This window comes from Mustela nigripes, chromosome 8 (assembly GCF_022355385.1).
Source record: "Mustela nigripes isolate SB6536 chromosome 8, MUSNIG.SB6536, whole genome shotgun sequence".
In the NCBI taxonomy this organism is placed as follows: Eukaryota; Metazoa; Chordata; class Mammalia; order Carnivora; family Mustelidae; genus Mustela; species Mustela nigripes.
In genome coordinates, this window is record NC_081564.1 from 22689860 (window position 1) to 22713118 (window position 23259).

A 23259-nucleotide genomic window follows, 5' to 3' on the forward strand; every position below is an offset into this window, starting at 1 on the left:
GGACATGATAGGGCTAGGGCTTGGCCCAGGCCTTGATTCTCTAATTCTCTCTTTGACGGAAGGAAATGCACTGCTATGACTTCTACTGGTTGGCAGAGCAGAGGCCTCCAAAACACAAAAGGGCAGGTCTTCTTTAGTACGCTTTATCTGGGGAACTGCACAATCCTGAGAGCAACCTTGGAGCTGAATAGCTGAGGAGGAATGACAGCCTGGGGCAAACCTGAACCCCCCCCCCCCTCCAATACACTGATACAGGTCTTCTTCTTAAACTGCTAACCCTCTCACTACCTAGAGGCACAATCAGGGTAGGAGGACACTCCTTTCCTTTCCTTCCCCGTAGAAGAAAACCAGAGACCACACCTTTATATCAAGACATTTACAAACTGACAGATGTATGTCTCCAGGCAACCCCTACACACACAGGGAACGGAAACCAAAGGCCCAGACATCACAGGACATGCTGCCTCCCCACTCCCGCCTACAAACCACTAGCTTATACAAGTCAGATGAGCATTCTAGTTAACTAAATGAAACGGGATGGCCGCACTATGTTAACAGGAAGTTTTGGCAGTTGTGGATGTGGCTAATATTTGATCCAACCCTCCCACTGAGCAGATGAGAAGACAGAGGCTCACAGAGGGCAAGGCTTTTGCCTGAGAGTTCCAGCTTCCGGTAAATTTCCATGTGATTAAATATATGCCCATTTGATACCTCAACCCTCCAGGTCTGTCTTTGTTGATAAGATCTGACTACAGGGCCTCAGAAACACCCATTCTCTCAACTGTAGATACATAGGGGAACACCTTCAAGTTCAGTGTTCCTTTAAATGATGTCAGATAATGGCTTTGGCAGTTTCAAAACCCCAACATCAAACCTCAGACCGGAATTTCAATTGGTTACAAAACAAACAACCATATTTCCTGGATTCTAAGACACTACTGATTTTAACCTATACCACTAAATTGGCAAGATCTTCTCAGAAACAATTGGAAAAAAAAAAAAAACCATCACTACTTCAAATGTATACATAAACTGAAAGATCCGTTTGACTTTTAAAACCTTAAATTGAGGGGCACCTGGGTGGCTCAGTGGGTTAAAGTCTCTGCCTTCAGCTCAGGTCACAATCCTAGGGTCCTGGGATCGAGCCCCGAGTCGCGCTCTCTGCTCAACAGGAGCCTGCTTCCTCTTCTCTATCTGCCTGTCTCTCTGCCTACTTGTGATCTCTGTCTGTCAAATAAATAAATAAAATCTTTAAAAAAAATAAAAAATAAAACCTTAAATTGAGAAAATTTTGAGGAAATATGGTCATTTGAGTGGCTTCTCCTCCAATAGCAGAGGAGTTTAAGCCACCTGGAGATGGTGAAAAGAATGACACTAGAGGTCTGGCTATACCCACCACTCAGCACATCACATGCTCTCTAACTGCAGGTAGATTTCTCTTTATGTACAGGATGTGCCCCCTGAAAAGTTGCAGGCTATCTATCCTTTTTTTTTTTTTTTTTAAACCAGAAGTTTCACATATCCTTCAGTCTAGTCAGTCAGTCAGGATCTCAAAAGGCATCTGATCAGACTGCTGTCTGGTATAGGAATCCCTTCCACAATAGGTAAGCCCTGTGCCCTCTCTGGACCTCAATTTGCCTAGATGATTGGAATGACCTTAATTGTGAACTGATCCTCAAAGGATGCCCACAAAGGAGCGATGAGGTGAAGATGGAGTCAGGGGTATCCCTGCAAATAGCATGATGGGGTAAATGCTAACTCAGGCAATTCCCTCCTGACAGTGGAGGAAGAGCATGAGCCAGCTTCTAGTGACAGGGAAGCTGACCAAATGCCCAGTTTAAAGTACCAAATGGCACATCAAGGGAGCATCAGTTCAAGGGCTTCACTTACCCTTCAGAAAACCCCTCTTTCTTTAAGGTGGCCTGAGGGAGTCTCTGCAATCAAAAGAGCCCAGTGAGAACAGTCTCTAGTGGCCCAACCCGCATTAGGATTCCACTAGGGATGGGGCCTCATTATCACCAGGTGAAGCCACCCTATTGTTGAAACTTTTACTCTTAAAACTTTCTTCCCCGTGCAATGCCAAAATTTTCCTGGTAACATCTATCTATACTCTCAATACCCTCTTTTTTTTTTTTAAAAGATTTTATTTATTTATTTGACAGAGAGAGACCACAAGCAGGCAGAGAGGCAAGCAGAGAGAGAGGAGGAAGCAGGCTCCCTGCTGAGCAGAGAGCCTGATGTGGGGCTCCATCCCAGGACCCTGAGATCATGACCTGAGCCGAAGGCAGCGGCCCAACCACTGAGCCACCCAGGCGCCCCTCAATACCCTCTTTTAAGGTGGCACAAATCTCAGACCAGTCTCATACCAGGCACACAAGTGCTTATCCCTTTTCAACCATCCATCTTTACCTGGAAGGCCCTTCTCCCCTCTCCAAGTCACAGCAACTCCTTCAGAGCCCAATATAACAATAAAAACCACAACTTCAAATACCAGCAGCAATAGCAGTTACCATTTATACAGCACTTACTACTTAGGAATTTCTTCCTATTCCTATTTCATAATAACCCTACCATACCATTATCTCTATTTTCCAGAAGTAGAATCCAAGACTTAGTAAAGCTAAGTGCCTCCCTCAAGGCCATATGGCTGGAAGTGACAGAGCTGGGAGTCAAACTCAGGCTTGCCTGACTCCACAGCCCAGGCTCTTGACCCTTAAACTATACTCCTCTGTTCCTACAGGGTAAGCCCTCAGCCTCCACATAGCCTCCACGCCTGCCCCGATTACATTAACTGTCCTCCAACCTGAAGACCTCTATCTTGACTTAGAATACCATTTCTCAAAGTTTTAGAACTGAGATCCACAATAAGAAATACATTTTATACTTAGATTTTACACACACATACACACATGTATAACTGAAATACATTTTATGAAATAATTTACTCTTACATGCACTCTGAAATTTTCATTTTAATTTTATATTATTCTAGTCTATTTCTTTTGTCCTTTTTTAATGCTGGTCCCAATCCCCTAAAACTGATTTCAGCAGTAATTCATTAATGAATCAAGAGATGAAACAAACACTTCATTACAACTTGCTCATATTGCTTAGCACTGTTCCTCCCTAACTGGACTGATCTTGAACTTTTATAACTCCCACCAAGCATCTCATAGGTATTTAACAGGTGCCTGCTTGCTTTTCTTCATGGTATCATCACTTTCATTTGAATTGCATTCAGGACTATAAGCCACTTCAGCCTATACCAATTTTATCTGTGCCACTAATAGCTCAGTGAGGCAGATCCCTCGCTAATTAATAGATTAATTACTATTTGGCACATGAGAAACTTGACTCAATCAGAGAGGTTATATGACTTGGGAAAAGTCACAAAGCTACTAAGTTAGGTGGTAGAACCAGGGCTTCCCCTCTGCCACAGTGACTCATATGCTGCTTTGGACTCCCCTGGGAAGACTGTGAGGAAATCAGCCGTACTCCATATGCCACTGTGGGGCTCTATCTTTGGTGCCCAAGTCCGTGGAGACAGTCCATCCCCATCCCCAATGCTGCAACTGCCCCAGGGAGCAGCCTGCCTATACGCAGCAATGCTCAGTGAGGCCAATATGCTGGATGGGCACAGCTCCCAAGCACTACCTCAGTAAGGAAACGGCAAGCCTGGGCAATGTGCTGTTTGCCGGCCACTCCCTCCTGAGGGAGAAAGGCAAAGAGCAGACAAAAGTGGGCAGCCAGGGGGTAACTGATCCCAGATTCTGTTGAGCTCTCAGGCTGAGCTAGACTTAGCTGTGCTATGCCAGACCATGGCCCAAAGCAGCAGCGATGCTCTCCTGACCCCATGGTCTGTAGGCTCCCAGTTTCCTGGCCTTCTCCCCAAACCGAGAAGCCGAAGTTTGCAAGAGCTCAGAGGAACAAGGCCAGTTCCCCAGGCTATAAGACCAAGGACTGTTGGCTCTCTCCCTACTGGTCCTTCTAGCTGTCTGCCTTCTGCCTAAGCATACCTCAGCCCTTCTGGCTGGCAGTCAGCCAGGTATGGTGCCCATGCCCCCTTCATCCAATGGTGGAAGACAAATCTTGGACCCAAGGAACCCCCAGTTTAATCTCCTCTTCCAAGCCTCACTCTCCAACCCAAACAGAAAGCCTCTTCATTTGAAGAGAAACATAGCCCAAAAAGAAAGCCCAAGGTCATAGACTATAGGATTTGATTCTCCTCACCTCAACCACTGGAGGCCAGCTGGGGAATGGGGAGAGTGAACAGAGAGGGTATCTTGAAGCCAACCAACCTAGGTTTCCATTCCAGCTCCTCCAGCTGGGAGACCCTGGGCAAAATACTCAAGTTCCTGGTCTCAAATTCCTCATCTTTAAGTGGGACCATAATACACACCTCAGATTTCATAGGACTGCAACAAGGAATAAATATATGTAAGGGCCCAGCCTGGTGAGCAGCCAGCAAATGGTAGCTATTAGGTGACTGGTATTTGCAGCTTACCTACTACTTTCATATCCTTTTTCTCATCTGACTGGTCCACACACACAGACACAAACACATGCAGCAGGGCAAATTATGCCCATTTTACCCATGAAGGAATTGACGCCCAGAGAGATTAAGTAATTTACTTAATGACATAGAGACTGTAATTCCTGGCTTCTGATCCCAACTCTAGATCTTATTTTATAGCTGTCTGAAAGTGGGCAGGCTGCTCCCCTCTGAGAAGGTTCCCTGTCTGTAATATGGGGGCAATGCCAACTCCTTAGAGGGCAGCAGTAAAGATCACCTGAGGCAGTAAGAGTGGACACATTTCCAGCACTGGCCATGAAGTAGCTCTGCCAAGTACCACATATGCACACAATTCCCCAAGGAAGTAGCTTTTATTATCTCCATTTAATAGACAAGAAAACTAAAGCTCAGCACGGCTGAGTAATCTGCCCAAGGTTACACAGCCTGGAAATGGAAGCTGCCACTTAAGCACTAAATTATCCAATAAATATAAAGTGTCTCACCACCTGGCCTCAATATAACCTAAAGGCCTCAGTGCCTGTCACATTCTCTTCTCTCTTTTTTAGCACCCAGCAGAGAATCACTACCCTCTGTGTTGAGAAGGGCAGGAATGAGCAACAAAAAAGTGTGGAAAACTGGGAAGTGGACGTACAGAAAGAGCACAGCCAATGACAGATCCAGGGACAAGGGTGGGGGAGGCTCCACTCTCCCAGAGCTGGAAAAAGTGAGGATAAACAAAAGGCTGACCTACTTTGCACGCTGGGTAACAACCTCAGGAGTTCATTAACCTAAGAGGTGGTAATGACTGAAAGTATAAATAACTTTTATCCCAGCTCCATAATAACTGATGATAGGAAACTGGAAAGCAAGAGAGGGTGGGTTGGAGGGGGGAGGGGGGCAAATGGCTGACAGACAGGGCTGGGAAGACTGGAGATCACCCAGTGAGACTACCTCCTCCCAGACAGCCATGGAGGCCTATAGCCCATAGAGTAAGTGATCCGCCCGAGGCCATGCTGTGAGACAGTGTGGAAAAGGAAGATGGTCTGCAGCAGCCTGGCGCTCCCTCCTGCGGTCTGGCAGCCACTGACTTAAGGCTAGGGCAATGTCCAGGCTCTCTGTCTGGGTGAGAGTCTGGCTTGCTTCATTCTCCCCAATTCCCAGTGCAAGCTAGTTCTGGTCCTGCCTCCCTTCCCCATAAGGAATTCCCTGGCTTTGCTCCTTCCAGACTGGGTGAGTACACAATGGTAAACAGGTTCTCTCCACCCTTCACTGGCCTTGGTGCCCTGGGCCTCTGCCCAGCTCTCCACTCTGTTCAGCTCCTCCCCTCTTGATGTCAGGCAGAAGAAATGGTTCCTTTAGGCATCAGCCTTGCTGGCTCCAAAAAGCAAGGAACCCCCATTCGCCCCATTCCCCACCCACCCCACCCACCTGGCTAGGGGCAGGCACAGACCATGGCAAAAACCCCCAGGGCAGCTCTCCCTGAGGACTGACTGCAGAAGGTTATGGAGACTATTCTCAGTAGAAAACTTCCCTTCCCCAAACCCCTTCCCTTAGCAGGCAGAGTAGTGTTTGAAACTTCCCACAGGCAACCAGGTCCCCAGATCACAATCTGACTGTGGGCACCCAGGGGTCATCCTGACTCATGTACAGCCCTCTCACCCATCCTTACCTAAACTGCTAGATCTTATTGATACATCTTAACCAATTAATTTTTGACTCACTGTTTGACTCACTGCTTCCTTCCAGGCTCCCTACTGCCCTCCTTGTCCAACAGAAACCTAAGGCTCTGGCTCTCAGGCCCTCCTACTTTCTCTAAATATCCCTCTTCTTTCCCCAGCCCTATCTGTAGGTGGCCCTCTCCTGAAACCGCCCTCCATCACCCCTACACCCCTACCCCCACTCCAATTCAGTCCCACTCATCTTCCAAGGCCTCATTCAGAACTCCCTCTCATGTCTACAAAGCCTTTCCTAACTACTCCAGGGACAGAACACAATCAGCTCCTCATTATATTCTATACACATTTCTCCAGGCCTGAATCTACAAAGAGAAGAATAAAATGCCCTTGAAGAGGTCAATCTGGCAGAGGAAACAGATGGATGAGTGGATAACTGGTATATATGGAAGTGCTATCACAGAAGTATGTGGGAAGTGCTAAGAAACTACAAGAAGCCCCCAAGGTGTTGATAGTGGTTGGGGGGTTATTCAGGTAAAGCTTTAAAGGGGAGCTGACTTTTAAGATGGTCTTCAAAGGGTGACAGGAAGTGGCGAGGGTAAGAAAGGAGAAAAGGCACAGCAGGCAGGAGACCCAGTTAAGCACAAGTTAACAGAAAAGGGCACGGCTTCTTTAGGGAATGTGAGCAGTCTAGTGGAGCAGGTAAGGCTTCTCCACCGGACCATCGCTCTGCTGAGGCAGCATTCCATAAGAAGGTGTGCTCCTAGAGGGTTCTGCTCATCTCATTCTCCACAGTGTGTCCTGGGCCTAGAACAGAGCCTGTATGGAACTGGTGCCCAATAAATGTGTGCTGACAGAATCATTAGCTTTGTGATCTCAGGAATTCTGTGTTTCAGTTTTCTCCACAGTGAGATGGGAATACTATCTTCTACCTTGAGATCAGGTGGGTAAAATACCGAAAGTACTTGATAAAGAACATTTCCTCTCTGGCCTTATACCAGCTCTGGATCTTCCTTAAAGCCCAGCACAAGGCTGAACACAGATGTGCTTGATGACAGCCTTTTATAACATTACAATTCTAATACTCAATTAATGTAACCTAATATCTGTTAGAGCACTTAACCAGGCACTTGCTATAAAACAGACATGGTACTCAGCACTTAACTTACATTATTTCATTTAATCCTGACAACAAGCCTATGAAATAGGTCCTCTAATTATCACCCCTCAACCCCCACCACCTTCCAAAGATGAAGAAACATGTTTTCAGCAAGCAAGTAACTATCTAAGGTACAAGGTGAGCAGAAGATAGTCCTGGGTGATGAACTGAGGCCCCGCTCTTCTCCTACTCTGTCACTCAACTCCAGCACAGAGTGCTGACCACTGGCCTACAGGCACACTAGCCCTGATCCCAGGGAACTTGATGGACTCACAGCCATAAACTGTGATGCTTGGCAAGTCACTTTACCTCTCTGAGATTTGGTATCTCCCTCTGTAATATGGGGATTATGATGGTCCAGCCTGGTCCACCATGCAGGCTTCTCTGTACAATGGCACTATCATGTGACTATGCTGGGAGGATGGAAGGGGTCACTCAGAGGCAGGACAGGAAGCCTGGGATGAAAGTCCACATGGAGTATAGAAGGAGGATGGTGGCAATTATGATGCAAGTTCTGATTTCTTCTCCAAGTGACTGTCATTACCCAGGGGGCTGAGACCCCAAGCAGCAATATGGTTGCTGGCTTCAAGTTGAATTTTTCAGCAGACACACCTCTATTTTCACTTCTGTTTTATCTTCACAGACCAAAGAGAAGGAAGATCAGATATCCTCCAAGTCAGGGTCACCTGAGGACTCTGTTCCAAATGACTCAAAGAGGAACTGATTGGGGAGGGGGGGATTTCCCAGCTTGCCCTGGGAGGTCAGAAAGCTCCAGACCACAAGCTGAGTGGAACTCCTTACCCCTGAGGCCCCAAGTGTGGTAAGCAGAGAACATGAAGGAATCTGGATCTTCACCATTAGGCCAAAGGCCTGAATTCACACAATTCACACTCGAATTTTAAGAGCCACTCTGTACCTTTATTTTGTGGCACACACTATGCTGGGTGTTTACCAACATCACCTCTCTTTATCTTCATAACACCTCCTCTTCTCCCAGTGCCACCAACTGGCCATTTACCTCAGGTCACATGACTAGAAAGTGACAGAGCCAGGACTTGAAATCAGGTCTGCTGGTAGACGTCTTGAACCCAGGCTCTCCTGGTCCCAGATTTAGGTTCTCCCTTTTTGTGAAACCAAGACAGAAGGGGAAGGAAAAGAAGCAGCATCCTCCAAAACTGTTTGGCTGGGAAAGATAACTCCCGGACACACAGAGCCCAGGGTCCAGACTGCACTCTGGAGGAACAAGAGTTCTCCACACTATGTTCCTGGGCCCCCTCACTAGCCAGCTGGTCTTGCCTTGTCTTAGGGTACATGTGAGGAGCTGTGTTTGGAGGTCTGGGACAGAAAGTGTACCATGCATCACACCTCAAACAACTTGAGATGCCTACTAGGAGAAGCACAGACACTTATGGTTGGACTGAAGTCCTAAAGCTGGGACAGGGAGGAGCCAAAGAGGTCACACAGTGGCCACCAACTCTGGTAAGATAGAAAACTGGAAATGAGGACTCTTGGGTTCCAGGCCCAATTCCATCACTTGCCTAATTTTGGTTTCCTTGGCTGTAAACAGGGAAAATAAAACTTACCCTACAGATTTCCCATTGCTCCTGTAAGGACTACCACAAGACAATGGGAATGAAAGCACTTTGCACACTGAGGAGCTAGACAAAGGAAAGTATCCTTTGATTTGATTACACTCCTGAAATCATGGGGGCTACTGGTCCTACACACAAAGAGAGGTCCTCTATAGGAAGAACAGAGCATCCTGGAAGAACCGGCCTCTGTGGGCTGTGCCATGATGACCCTATGCACTTGCATGGTACCTCATAAAAAAGCACTTTTCATATACTTCAAGGTCAGTCTCAGAATGTTAGAAGCAAAAGAGCTCTTCAGCATCATCCCATTAAAACTGCCTTGGTTTATATGTGAGGGAAACTGAGGCTTACAAAGATTAAACAACTTTCTCAAGGTCACACAACTAGTTAGGGATCCAACGAGGAGGCTCGGGGGACTCAGATCTCCTGACCCCTGTTCAGCAGTCTTTGTATATGCTATGCTCCTAATCCAGTTATCTCATTGGATCCTCACGATCCTTTTGCACACAGGCCACACCTTTAATTACCTATTGAATATCTGAATTCCTTGCTAGGCTCTATGTCCCTTGGAGGGCAGGACCAGGTCTGCATTCCCCTAGCCAAGCACACAGCTGCACACATAGTAAGAGCTCAGTGAGAAATAGGGAGCATCAGTCTCATGGTCAGGAGAGGGGACATACCTAAGTCACACACCGTAAGGGGTCAGTGGTGGAGCCAACACCAGCAGCTTGACTCCTGTGCCTCATTCACAGTCTTTTCCCACTACTGGCCTAAACCCACATTTCCAGCCAGAATCTTTCACCTCTGAGAAATGACTGGCGATGCCCCTAAGTGCTAAGGTGTTCACCTTCTTATAGGTACAGGACTTACTTCCACTTGCCCCAGCTGAGGACCCAGCTCCAGGAATAGGATAAAGACTCAGGGAGAGATCAAGCTGGCCCTGGCTGCCATCTGCGCAGACTTGATCAGTTTATCTATACCCAAAGCCCCACATCTACCCTGCATGCCACCTTATGGCTGGTTTTCCATGCCCTCAGGCATTTCCCCTCTCTCTTTGAAGAAGAGAGAGCTCTTCTTTTTTTTTTTTTTAGCCTTTTTTTTTTTTTTAAGCTTTTATTTATTTATTTTGACAGAGATCACAAGTAGGCAGAGAGGCAAGCAGAGAGAGAGAGAGAGAGAGAGAGAGAGAGGAGGAAGCAGGCTCCCCGCTGAGCAGAGAGCCCTATGCGGAGCTCGATCCTGGGATCATGACCTGAGCTGAAGGCAAAGGCTTTAACCCACTGAGCCACCCAGGCGCCCCGCGAGAGCTCTTCTTGTAGCTTTCTTTGCCATCCAATATGTTTACCCGGCAGAGAGCACAAAGCTCAGTACCACTCACCCAGCCCCTCCCAACCAGGCCAGCTAACCCGCTCTCCTACTGGAGAGAGACAAAGAACCCCTTGATGTGTTCTGGGCATACCAGCCATGCCAGGCACCTTGGGGAGCCTGAGGCTGTAACAAGGCAAAGTCAGCAGCAGCCCAATGTCCACTTCAGAGGAAGGCTACAGCTGGCCTACCCTCCCTGTGGTCAAAGGGCCCTAGTATGGGTTCTGTGAGAGGCCAGGGCCACTTCAGCTTGTCCCAAGCCTTCCCAATTCCTCATCAGTCCACAAAGCCAGTCAGGCATCAAGCCTTGCTGATTTGCTGGCTTCTTCATCCTCATAGCTCCAAACTTCTTCCACGCCTCTCCATAGCCCTTTTGGGCTATCCTGAACTCCCCCAACTGATCTCACTGCTTGTGGTCCAGCTGCTCTCTATACCAGCACCAGACTGACCTTGATGAAACAAAGGAGGCCTAAGTCTGACATTGAAGGTTAGGCATGGTCCTCCCAACCTATTTTCCTAGTCTCCCCCTGCTTCACATCCTCCTCCTGCCTTGTTCTCTTCTTGTCACCTCTGCTCTTGGTACACTACATTTCTCAAACAGCCAGTTTTTAGGGGGACTTTGCAGATAGGTACCCTCCCACCCAATGAAATGCCCTTCCTTGCTCCTTCTGAGGCCTGGATCAAATGTCACTTCATTCTGGGCTCCTATAGATGAAGCTGGCTGCCTCTTCCTATATATTTCAAAGAAACCGCACACCTCAACTATAGTCTTTATTGCTCAACACTGTAATGATTTGTCTGTGGTTCTATTTTCCAACAAGTCTGTGATCCTCTTGAGGGCAACAAGACACAAATGCTTCGTTCAGTTCTGTAGCCTTTGTCCCAATCACAGGGGCTGACAGAATGATGCTCAATGTTTGGTAGGGGTGCCTGGGTGGCTCAATGGGTTTAAGCCTCTGCTGTCAGCTCAGGTCATGATCCCAGGGTCCTGGGATCAGCCCAGCATCAGGTTCTCTGCTCAGCAGGGAGCCTGCTTCCCGCCCCCTACCCCTGTACAGGTGAGGAATCCCATGTTCGGAAAAGCCTTGCAGTTAGTTAACTTTGGAGCCAAATTAAGGAGGAATCCCAGATCTTCTGCCTGCCTGTCTACTTGTGATCTCTACCAAATAAATAAATAAACAATCTTTTAAAAATAAATAAATAATAAATAAATGTTTGGTAAATAAACTCACTACTAAGATGGATAAGCTGGCAAAAGTAAGCCTTGGCTTTCTCTCCCAGTCTCTTGAGTCTGCTGCCTACTTCCCTCCCTGATGAGCAGTGAAGAACTAAGCTGTGACAGTCTCAGAGGAGCTTCAGAGGGCATGCAGAGGCTGGGGTGGGATGAAGAAGGGAAAGAGAAAGGTAAACTAGATTAAAGCCAAACTTGGCAGCTGCCCTGAAATCCTGGATAGGAGGCTTCTAAGCAGGTGAAGCATCAGGAGTGTTGGTTTGCCAGTGGGGCAGACAGGACAGTTTCCTCCCTGCCAGGGAGGGTCATTGGGCCTGGAAGAGCAAAGCCTCTAAAGGAGGTGTCCTCCCCTCATGTGTACTGCCTGCAGGATGAAGTAACCAGCTAGGGCACTGACAATAGGTGGATAATGGCTGGGTTCTGCTCTGGTGGACAATGTATCCTAGCCTGGAGGCTCAAATGGCTGAGTCAGGAAAAGAATGGGCAGTGAGTGACATGTAGGGTAGCACTGGGCTACCCTAATCAGAAGATCTGGGATTCCTCCTTAATTTGGCTCCAAAGTTAACTAACTGCAAGGCTTTTCCGAACATGGGATTCCTCACCTGTACAGGAAACATAATACTGCCTTAGCTACAAAGAAACAAAGGCACAGAATGGATATCAAAGTCAGATGACCATTCAGCAGTATTTTGGGGTCAACAGCAATGCAGCATGGACTCTGGCCTATGGGACAGCTAGACCAGGCTTCATCTTGTCATGCTTCCAGGGCCTCCCAAGGATCTTTCTCACTGGGTCCTTCTCTGACCTGGCTGGCTATGGACTTTTGCTGTCATAAGACCTACCTTGCCCTCCACACCAGGATGGGGAGGTAGCCAAGTTCCTGCTAACTCCTGTTCTGGGTGTGGGGGCCTCAGGGACTAGTGAGCACCTGTCATCTGCCTGCTGCCGCCTAAGCAAGGCTTAGTCACTGCATTTAGCATTGGGAAACAGGTTCTAGACCTAGTTCTGCCATTTACCAGCTGGCAAACCTCAGAAACTTTCTTCTCAGATCTTTGGTATGCTCACCTATAGAATGGCGGTAACTACCCCTCTCAGGGGAAAGTTAGGGTACAACACTGGTTACAGTTCACTCCTGCTCACAGGGGAATAAACCCCACTGACACTCATCACTGTATCTAGAGATGCAAGTAGAAAATGAAAAAGACATAACCACTAGCCACTCCAATCTTAAAAAGGAGTAAGAACAGGGTTTCCTGGCTAGCTCAGTCAGAAGAGCATGCAACTCTTGATCTCAGGGTAATGGGTTCAAGCCTTATGCTGGGTATAGAGATTACTGAAAAAAGAAAGAAGAAGGAGGAGAAGCAGCAGCAGCAGAAGCAACAGCAAGAACATTCACTGAGCACCTACAGTGTGCTAGACTCTTTTCAAACATCAATTCCTGTAAACCTCACAAAAACCCCTGCAAAAATCAGTATTATCACAACCATTTCACAGTGAGAAACTGGGGCCTAGTAAAGTGAAGTAACATGTCCAAAGTCACAAAGACAGACTCCAGAGTTTTTGTGTAAAGAGGGAAACACAAAGCATCTTTTTTCCCCCACCTCAGTGTAAACAGATGGGGTGGCTGGACCAGAGCCAGGCCTCACTGGTCCTCTGGAGGTTCTGTTTCAGACACAGATGCTGGGAGGACAAAACATCAAGTAGGCTCCACCGCCTTATCTCTTTCCCACAGCTTAGGATTTCTTAGCAGGCGGACACACAGGCACCTTCCCAGGGCAGCAGATGGTGCACTGGTCTCCTCTCCTGCTTCACCAAGTCAAACCTTGTCTGAGGCCCCAGAACACCCACAAAGGCCACCAAACCAGATTTTTCTTTGAAGCTAGAGAAAGAGAAAATGGACGGCCTGTGGTTTAGAGTCACAGACCAGGGCTCCACATCTGCAGCTGCCTCCTTCCAGATGGACCACCCAGGGACCACTCCATTGCCAGTTCCATGCTCTCCTGGGAACCATAATGCTCAAGAAAAGAGGATGTTCTGAGCTTATAAGCTGGAGAAGGTGGTGGGAAGGCAGGGAGACAGGCTCTGGCCTGCCAGGAGGGCCCTGGCCCTGCCCCAACAAAAACTGGCATAGACCAAACTATAGAGATGCCAATTAAGCCAGTTCTATGATTTCCAAAGCCACAGGGCTGCCATAGTTGGCTAGGAATAGTGGAGAGCCCAGGGGACAGGAGAACTGAATCAGCAGAAGACAATACTACTGTTCCAGATGTTTCTCTCTGGACCCAGCTCAGATCCCTCTCTCCCCTAGCAGGAAGCCAACACCCACGGGATCCCAGAAAGCATAGCTCCTCACCTCATCTGGCCTGCAGCACTGAGAAGACTGAAACTGGGTGGGAAGCTCCAGCCTTAGCAGGCCAGTCCTGGCAATCACATGGGAAAAGACGGAGGTCAGGAACCCACCTCTCTCAGGCCATCTCCCTTGGCCCAGAAGACCTGGTATCCAACTGGTATCCTTCCTTCTCTGACTACCTCCTTTATGCTACAGAAAGACCTTTCCCATATAGATCTGTTCTTCCTACCCCAAAGTGATAGGAATGGTAACACCACTCTTCCCACCCTTTCCTGCTGGAAACACTTCTTTTTCTTCCTCTGGTCCTTCCAGGGCTTCAACAACCAGGTCAGCCCCCAGCCAAGCCAAATGAACTAATGCTGTCAGCACCTCCATCTATATCCATGCCAACCACAGGGCCCTTCCCTGGCTGGTTGCTTTCTTATCTCTCCTTACTTACTGGGTAATGCTCACAAGAAAGCAGAGACTATTACAGGCTCACCAAAGATATCCTGTAGAGTAGGCTCAAAAGACAGACAAGTGAAGAACTGTAAAGGGCCTAGGGCTAGGAATCAGGAGTCCGTGGCTCATTTTCTGGTTCTGATTCTAAAAGACTGAAGAGGTGAGGCTAATCACTTCTCTCAGGCCTCAGTTTACCTATCTGTATGATGATAGCCATCTCTAAGGTCACTTTCAGCCTTCTGACTTGAAATGTCTGTCAGTAAATGTCATTCAGTAAATACATACTAAATACATACTTCTCTGCAGGCCTGAGTAGAAAAAGGTGAATAAGCCTGGTCTCAGCCCTCAAGCTGATCATTCTAACAAACATATTCTTACCCTTGTTGGCCTGTCCTTGTTAGCCTCCTACACTGCTGAGCTAAGTCGGGGAAGATGAGGGCAGGCAGGTTCCTGCGAAGAACCTTCTGTTCCACCTATCCGGCACGTGATTTTCTGCTGGGGCCATAGGCCATATTAATGGATGGTGAAGGCAATGGAAACTGTCCTGACCTAGGAATCAGAAACCTTGGACTCATTAGTTCTGCCAACTAATAAGCTGTGTGATTTTAAGAGGCCCCTCTGAGCCTCAGTTTCCTCATCTGTAAGAGTAAGGACTAAGCTGGGTCAATCTCTTGAGATCCTTTCCAATTTTAACAGTCTATGATTTTACAATCTACTCATGCTGGGCACATAACAGTTACCTGAGCAGGGTAGCCTCTGATCTGCTTTCTTCCCCACCCCCTAAGCCCCTGGCAACTGCCAAAACTGACCATCTTGAGACAACCTTTGGTCCAGGGTGGCTGAAATGGACCTTTAATCTGGAGCCAGAGTCCCTGCCCTCTCCATGCAGCCATCAGTGCTAATGTTTCACTTCTCTGGGATAGCACATGGACTCCTAGCCCTTAACCACGAGATTAGCTTTAGAGCAGTCACCCTGAAACTTCCCATAACTTCCCCTCCTCTGGCCTTGGGCAGGGACTTACTTTTGGCTTCTTTGGAACCACAATATAAACTAAGGGAACAGCCAAGTTTTCAGACACCAGAGATTTTAGGTTGATCAACAGGGTCAAGAAAATGAGGCAGGGAGAGAGGAGGGAACCTGGAATCCCACCTCAGCCCCAGTTCTATAAACCCAGTGATGAGGAGGGCATTTGCAAAGCCTGGGTTTGTGGCTGGAGTGTGGGAGAAGACAGATGTCTGGCTGCCTGGTGAGGGAATACAGCCAAAGGGAGGTGCTCCCACTGGGGCGTCTCTCTTCATAAATGCCAGAGGTACGCCCTCATTTTTCTCATCAATTCTCAGATCCTTAGAAGGAAAAGAAAGGAAACTGACATTTTTCTAGGCCACTACGTGGGTCAGGCACTGTGCTAGGTACTGTCATATACATGAATTCATTTAATTCCCACAATAATCTTGGGAGTACATGTTACTGTTGTCCTTTATGGTGAGCATAGGCTCAGAGATTCAGGATCTTGCCCAAGGTCACACAGCCAGCAAGTATGATATTTTTCCTAAGTCTGGCCTTTTCCCCTGTATCACACTGCTCTGTACCCTGATATCTGGTTAGCTGCCTATAAGAATGTAGTAGGAATTCTCACCTCCTAGAACTCACCAGCAAATCTAAACTCTTCCTTTCAAGAACCCATAAATGCAACTGGTAACTCCTTTCCTGCTTCTCAAGATCCCATCCCTCTCAGGGCCCTGATCCCTAGTGACTGCTCAATTAAAAAAAGAAACCCCAAGTCTCCTTTGGTTTCTCAAAAGCTAATCCCTAAGGAGCTGTGACAAAGCATCAAATCAAGGTGAGGCATCAGAATACTTCTGTGAGCAAGTGGGTAGAGGCTGGAAGAGACAGATCCAGTGGGTAGGAGAGAACTCTCCTTAGGGGAGGGAGCTACGTTTCTCCAAAGGAGAAGCAGGCCTAGTAAATACAAGGCTTTAGGACTGGGTACAATCCCGGAAGTGACCTTTATGGGGCTGCTTGTGTTGGTGGGGTTCTTAACACATGGTAAAGGCACTTTCCTAAGTCATAAGAGGGGCTGGAGGAGCCTTGGACAGTCAGAGAAAGGGAGAAAGGATCATATGGAGTAGGGTTCTGGCTGAGTCCTGTGGGCCCCTGTTGTGTGAGTCTCTCTGTTGAAGGGGAGGTGCACCACGAGGGAGCCTTGTCAGTTTTGTGCAGAACACTAGTCTCATGTGACAGGACAGCTGGGATGGGAGTGGGGTCTGGAGTCTATCCTTCTTAAGGGGACTGTGAGCCTATACATATGATCTCTGTTCAGACCAGGTTCAGAGGGTTCTGTAGGGCAATGTGGCCGCCCAGTAACCCAGCTTGGAGAGAAGACGCTGCCTCACATTTCTCTGCCTGCCAGCTGGATCCTGGATGCTCTGGGGTGGGGAATCAGGGCGCACTACAGCAGGACCCTGCTCTATGACTGCCCCCTTGAGTCAGTGTTTTGGGAGGAGGTAAGTTGTTTCCACAGCATACACAGAGGTAACCAATAGACCGTCCTGGAGGTGAGGCACTGTCACCCTGTAGGAACTGCGAAGGGGGAGTGTCTGCCCACCTGTTGCCAGTGACAAAGAAATCTGCCTCTAAAGGGGGAGGAGAGCATTCTGTGACCCTTCCCTGAACGGAAGGGACTCTCTGCCCCAGGGTGGGACTGTCTGGGAGGGAGCTGATCAATGTCAGTCCAGTCCACCCAGAAGTCTGCGTGTCTTGAGGTAAGAGTCAGTCTGTCCTGGAGTGGAATGAGGGCAGGGCGGTCTGTCCCTTTGAAGTCCTGTCTGCCTAAGGTATCTCCCTGGTGTGGGGGTAGCAGGGTCGCTACAGGGCGTCTGTGGGTCTTGAGGGATGGGGGTGGAGAGGATATCTGTCGGGGGAGGGGCAGCCATCTGGGAGTCTCCAAGGTGCGGGGTGGGGGGCGTTAGGCACAGTCAATCAGGCCTAAGGCATTGGTGGCAGCAGTGGGGCTGGGCCGCGGTGGCAGCGATGGGGCTGGGCCAGGTGTCTGTCGTTCCTGTCTCGCCGTTGGGAGGAGGGCACTGTGGGCGCTTCCTGGGGGTGGGTCAATGTGTCTGGAGGGCGGGGGCAAAGGGGAGGTAGGACTGGCCGGTCTGTCCTTAGGTCGGAAGGGGCTCGCGAGTGAGGGGCGGGTCAGTCCTTCTAGGGAGGAGGTGGGGGTGGGGCAGGGAGGGGAGGGTCGGTGGTCCCAGGCTGGGACGGGAACATGTCGGTCCGTCCAGAAGGCGGCTCTGTCCGCGTCTAGGGCCCCCGCGCGGATTCCGCACCCAGCCCCGGCCCTCGGCCCCGAGCTCCGGAGCTACTCACGCGCCCTCCGCGCCCTGCGAGCCCACGATGAAGCCGAACTTGTCGATGCGGCGTTCGGCGAAGCCGTTGGCCTCCGAGTCCGAGCCGAGAGAGCTGAGTTCGTCGGCGGCTGCGGCGTCGGGGCCCGGGGCCAGGCTCTCCCGGGTCCCCGACAGACTCCCTTCGGCCGCGGGCGCGCGAGGCCCGTTCTCTCCGCGGCTCTTCGCCATCCCGGCCGCGCCCGCCGCCTCAGTCCCTGCGGCCACCTCAGCCACCTCAGCCGCCTCAGCCTCCGGGCCGCCGCCGACGCCGCCGACGCCCCGCCCACGCGCCGCGCCCATTGGCCGCCGCAAGGCCAGGGGCGGGGCCCTAGTCCCTCTCGGGAGCTTCCCCCCACGCCCAATGGGCGCCGTGGACCCCAGGGCCCGCCCACCTCCCTTAGACTGGCGCGAACCTACTCGACGTGAGGGGGCGGGGCAGCCGTCACCGGGAGCCCACCCCCCCGGGCTGTCAATCAACAGAGCTTACCTGAAAGAACTCCAAGGGCCTTTCCGGTTGTCCCCGCCCGCCTGTCACCGGCAAGCGCCGCTCAGTCAGAAGCTGAGGAAGTGCGCTGGGGATTCCGCATCTGCCTCCTGAATCCCTGGCTCCTTTCCAAGAGATATGGGAAGGGATGGTTTCACCCATTCATTTATGAGTCGCTCTGGGAAGACCCAGGATGGACTGAGGATTCGGGGACTCGCCCAGAGACACTCAGTGGCTTAAAGACCCAGGCTGAGCTAGAAATTTTGGCGCCCCTGCTCACTGCTTTTAGGGCTTTAAATTAGCTCTTGGGAGACCTATTTAATAAGAATAATGACCAGCGTTCTTTGAGCTACTTGTTGCCCCAAATTCTATAGTTTCTCCTGTAATCTTTTTGCCAACAGCTTGAGACATAACCTACCATAAAAATCACCCGTTTAAAGTGTATAATTCAATGGTTTTAAGCATATTTGTGGAGCTGTGCAACTATCACCACAACCTAATTTTAGAACATTTTCATCACCCCCAAAAAAAATTCCTATCTATTAGCAGTCACTCCCCATCCTTGGCAACCACAAGTCTGCTTTCTATTTCTATAGACTTGCCCTTTCTGGACATTTCATACAAATGGAATCCTACAAAACGTGGACTTTGTGTCTGGCTTCTTTTACCCAACATGTTTTCAAGATTCATCCATGTTGTAGTATGTATCAGTTCTTCATTCTTCTCTGAATAATATTCCACCAAATGCAAATTCCACATTTTATCCATTTGTCAGTGCCGGTCACTTGGGTTGTTTCCATTTTGGGGAAACATTGAATAAGTTTTTGTATGGACATGTATGTTCATTTCTCTTAGGTAATTCCCTAGGAATGGGAATTGTTAGGTTATATAGTAACTGTTTAACCTTTTGAAGAACCGGCAAGCTATTTTCCAAATTGGTCACACCTTTTTATCATCTTTGTGCAATGAAGTAGGCACAATTTTGTCCTATTTTTACAGTTAAACTTAAGTGTAGGGAAGTGAAATCGGTTGCCCAAGGTCCCAGCAATAGCTGTCGCAGAGGCAGGATTTGAACTCAGCTCTTACCAACAACAGCTTGTAGCAGGAGGCACAGACCAATTGTATCTATACAGCCTTAGCCCCCAAAAACCTACTTCTCACCCTAGAGATTGTCAACTCTTGGAGCCATAAGGATAACTGCTCACTTAAGCCCAGTACTTTATAGTTTATAGGCAGCAACCACACTGTCATCTGATATTCCCAGTAGACCTGAGGGAGACAGACAAATAACAAGAAAAGACTGGAAGAGCCAGGCCTGAGCTGCCAGGGTGGGACACGTTGGGGTCCTAAGACTTGAGTGATTTCAACAGCCGTTTCCTTGATGCCACATGGCCCAGACATTCTTGAAGACTTCACTGTGCAGTCTTCACATTCCATAGGCTTCTGGTTTTCCATAAACAGGGCAACAGCAGACATGGGAGTGGGCACAGGCTATTTTGGTCTTTAACTCTCAGTCTAGGAAGACATTCCTCCTCTCCAATGGCTGTAGACAGTGGTGGGTTCTTAGTCCCAGCTTGTAGGAGGATCAGAGTGGGACTTGCATGGGGATGTGGGCCTGTCCCAAGTAAGGGAAAGAGGAGCCAGATGCAAGAGAAGCAGATGTGAGGCCTCAAGCCTGGCAAAGTATTCACAACCCTAGAGTTCATAATTCTGGTCTTAGGGTCATATCCCAAACACATTCAGCTCTATAAGGGCACATGTACAGTGTATTTGGGGTGGGGTGACAGGTAAAAAGCACCTGGGTGTCCATCTCTGGGAGAGTAAATGTTTCTCCAGTTAAGGCTGTGAGGAGGCCCCAGCTTTTAATTTTCTTATACAAGACCACCCAGGATTCAAACCCCTGCTGTCACTGTGTACCTTAAATCACTTCTCTCTCAGCCCATTTCCTCATCTGCAAAATGGAAATACTGGAAAATGTACCTCCTTTGGGAGGTACTGAGACTTTAGTGTGATAATATGTGCTAAGCATCTGGCACATGGAGGTACTCAGTAGGTGGAAGCCAGGAGTGATGGTGTTTGCAGTTTGCAAAGCACTCCAAATCCATTATTTTCTTGAAAATTTCCTGCCATAGTCTGCGGCTGCAGCAGGGGAGTTTACCTAATTTAAACCATGGATCATGGCTTGAGAGACTTTACCTCATGGCTGTGCCCCTCAGTAACAGGGCGTTCCTGTGTAAAATTGCTTAACTTCTCTGAACCCTAGCTTCCTCTTCTGAAAAATAAGAACGTCAATAATTACTTGGTGAGGGGGCACCTAATTGGCTTAGTCAATAGACCATGTAACTCTTAATCTTGGGGCTGAGTTCAAGCACTACACTGGGAGTAGAGCTAACTCAAAACACGAGAACAGAACAACGGCAACAATTACTTGGTGAAGTACATGAGCTGTCTCTGAAGCCTCCAGCACATAGCAGACTCTCACTGTTCTATTTCTTTACTTCAATTTCAGAGCTCTTTATCTGATATTTAGTGAAAAAGAGATGAAGACCGGGATCAATAGTTTATTTGAAGGACATCAGGAGAAGGAAAGGGGATTCCGGTAAAGCAGAGAGGAAGAACGTGTGTGTGAAAAGGACAATAAAGCGGGGTTAGGAAGGGATGGAGAGTGCTGGGGGCAAGGGTGCCAATGCAGGTGGGGAATAGATGGAAATAAGGAAGCTTCTCTATAGGGATCTGGGAGAAAGAGAAGCAGGCTCAGAGAACGGGGCGGTTAAACTGCAGTGAGAAAGCAGGAGTGAATGAAAGAATAATGGATCCAAAGGAATGCCCCGCGAAGTCCTGTGGCTTCCTGGAATAAGCGGCCTTTGGCAATGCCGGGAAACATCCCGGTAGCCTGGCCGCTATAGGTGTTGAAGAGATGCTCAGTCAGGACTACTGGAATGTATGCACAACCTGGGGATGCCTTCTACTGGGGTCATTCCTGAAAGTTTAGCTTCAGGTGCTCACACAGGCCCCAGGGAAGTCCCCTCTCCTGGACCCTGGAATGCATGTGCTCAGAAAATCTGTTAGCACTGGCCGTCAGGAGACGTCCAGATGTCAGAGCCTTTATTTGTAATAAGGTGAGAGCTGAGGTTCAGAAGGTAGACGGCTGGTGCCCAGAAGCCAATGGAGAGTAGGCAAACGATAGTGTCTTTGCCCCTACACGGCGGATAACGGTAAGACTCTTAGGTCCAAGTGGCAGGGAACAGAACTCAAATGGGCTTAACCCAAAACTGCATTTAGTGTGTTCTACAGCTTAAAAAAATTCATAGGCCAGTGAGCTTCATGAGACATCTGATCCAGAGGCTGACCGGGAATAGCAGCCTTATTTTCCTCTTTTCTTTGTTCTCCTTCCTCTGGTTGCTTCATCTTAAGCTACAGCCCCTCATGGCAGCAGCTCCAAGCTCACTCCTTCCTCCAAACATCCATACAACAGACTCTTCTGGTAGCTTCTGCTCAAGTCAGGAGGCAGTGGCATTCCTTTGTGTCATCTGTTTATACTAGGACTCATGCCTATCCCTAATCTAATCACCACAGCTCAGGAACAGGGAACACTGAACTGAACTCAGTTTAAGGCAAAGGTAGTAGTCCTTTCTCTGTAAGGAATACGTGTATCTTGTCTTCAGATTATATGACTCAGGGATATCTAGAATAATTCACTTACTATTTTTTTTGAAATATTTTATTTGAGAGAGAGAGAGAGAGCGAACACAAAGGGTGGGGAGGGAGAAGCAGACTTCCTGGTGATTAGGGAGCTCTAAGAGGAGCTTGATCCCAGGACCCTTAGATCATGACCTGAGCCAAAGGCAGACACTTAACCAACTAAGCCACCCGGCACCCCAGCCCAATTCACTGACTTTTTATCAAAATGTAGCAATGTAAGAGCAAATTCCCAAATTAATGATCTCAACTTGAAGATGGTACATCTTTTAAAAAAGCAAATGTCTAAAAATCTTATGTACTAGTATGCATTTAAGCCACACTGTATTTTGCCTTTTTGATTTTTAATTATAAGGATAAATATTACATAAAAAATTGCTATAATTCTAGTACACCACATATTTCCATTCAAGTATATATCCTAACATAACCTAAAATAGCCTTTTATATATTCTCTAATACAAATTCTAACTGTAAAAAGCGAAATGGGTCAGGATACCAGGGTGGCACAGCTGTTAAGAGTCCGACTCTTATTTCGGCTCCTGTCATGATCTCAGGGTTGTGAGATCAAGCCATTCGTCAGCCTCAGTTGAATCTTAAGTTTGCTTAAGATTCTCTTTTCTGGGGCGCCTGGGTGGCTTAGTCAGTTAAACATTTGCCTTTGGTTCAGATCATAATATCAGTCCTGGGATCGAGCCCCATGTTGGGCTCCCTGCTCAGCGGCAAGTTTACTTCTCTCTCTTCCTCTGCCTCTTCCTGGCTTGTACTCTCTCTCGCTCAGTCGCTCACTCTCAAATGAATTTTTTTTAAAAGATTTTTATTTGAAAGAGAATAAGCAAGATAGCGAGAGAGAGCACAAGCAGGGGGAGTGACAGAAGCAAAAGGAGAAGCAGGCTCCCCGTGGGGTAGGGAGCCCAAAGTGGGACTCAATCCCAGGGCCCTGGCATCATGACCTGAAGGCAGACACTTAACCAACTAAGCCACCCAAGCACCCCTCAAATAAATAATGTCTTAAAAAAAGGGGGGGTCTCTCTCTGCCCTTCCCCTACAAATTAAACAAGTCTTTAAAAAATAAATAGATAAAAAGTGAAATGGGTTTAATCATAGATGGCCTTCTCTGAGCTACATGACAAATACTCAAGCCACTGGCAGAGTTGAAACTGAAATTCCTTAATGTCTATAACTCCTGAAGTCCTCTGTGCAAATCTAAAAGGAGAGCCTCTCTGACAGCATCAAATCATGCCCATTTTCCCAGCAGTCCCACAACAGGAACATTTCTCCCCATTTCACAGTCTGGTCTGATGTGGCAGTGAGAACGATGTGGTCACCAGGAATGGAAGAGATGATTTGGCCTTCTGGAGC

The 23259-nt window shown here is 48.3% G+C and overlaps 1 protein-coding gene across 2 annotated transcripts in view; it reads right to left on the minus strand.

Moving 5' to 3' along the window:
* Positions 1 to 18318, minus strand: part of TBC1D10A (TBC1 domain family member 10A) — a 31536-nt gene extending 13218 nt beyond the window's left edge. For both annotated transcript variants that reach the window (XM_059408813.1, XM_059408812.1), the window contains exon 1: positions 17695 to 18318. In XM_059408813.1, the coding sequence (XP_059264796.1) occupies positions 17695 to 18014 (320 nt within the window). In that variant the 5' untranslated portion in view covers positions 18015 to 18318. The remainder of the gene's footprint in view (positions 1 to 17694) is intronic.
* Positions 18319 to 23259: the final 4941 nt, after the last annotated feature.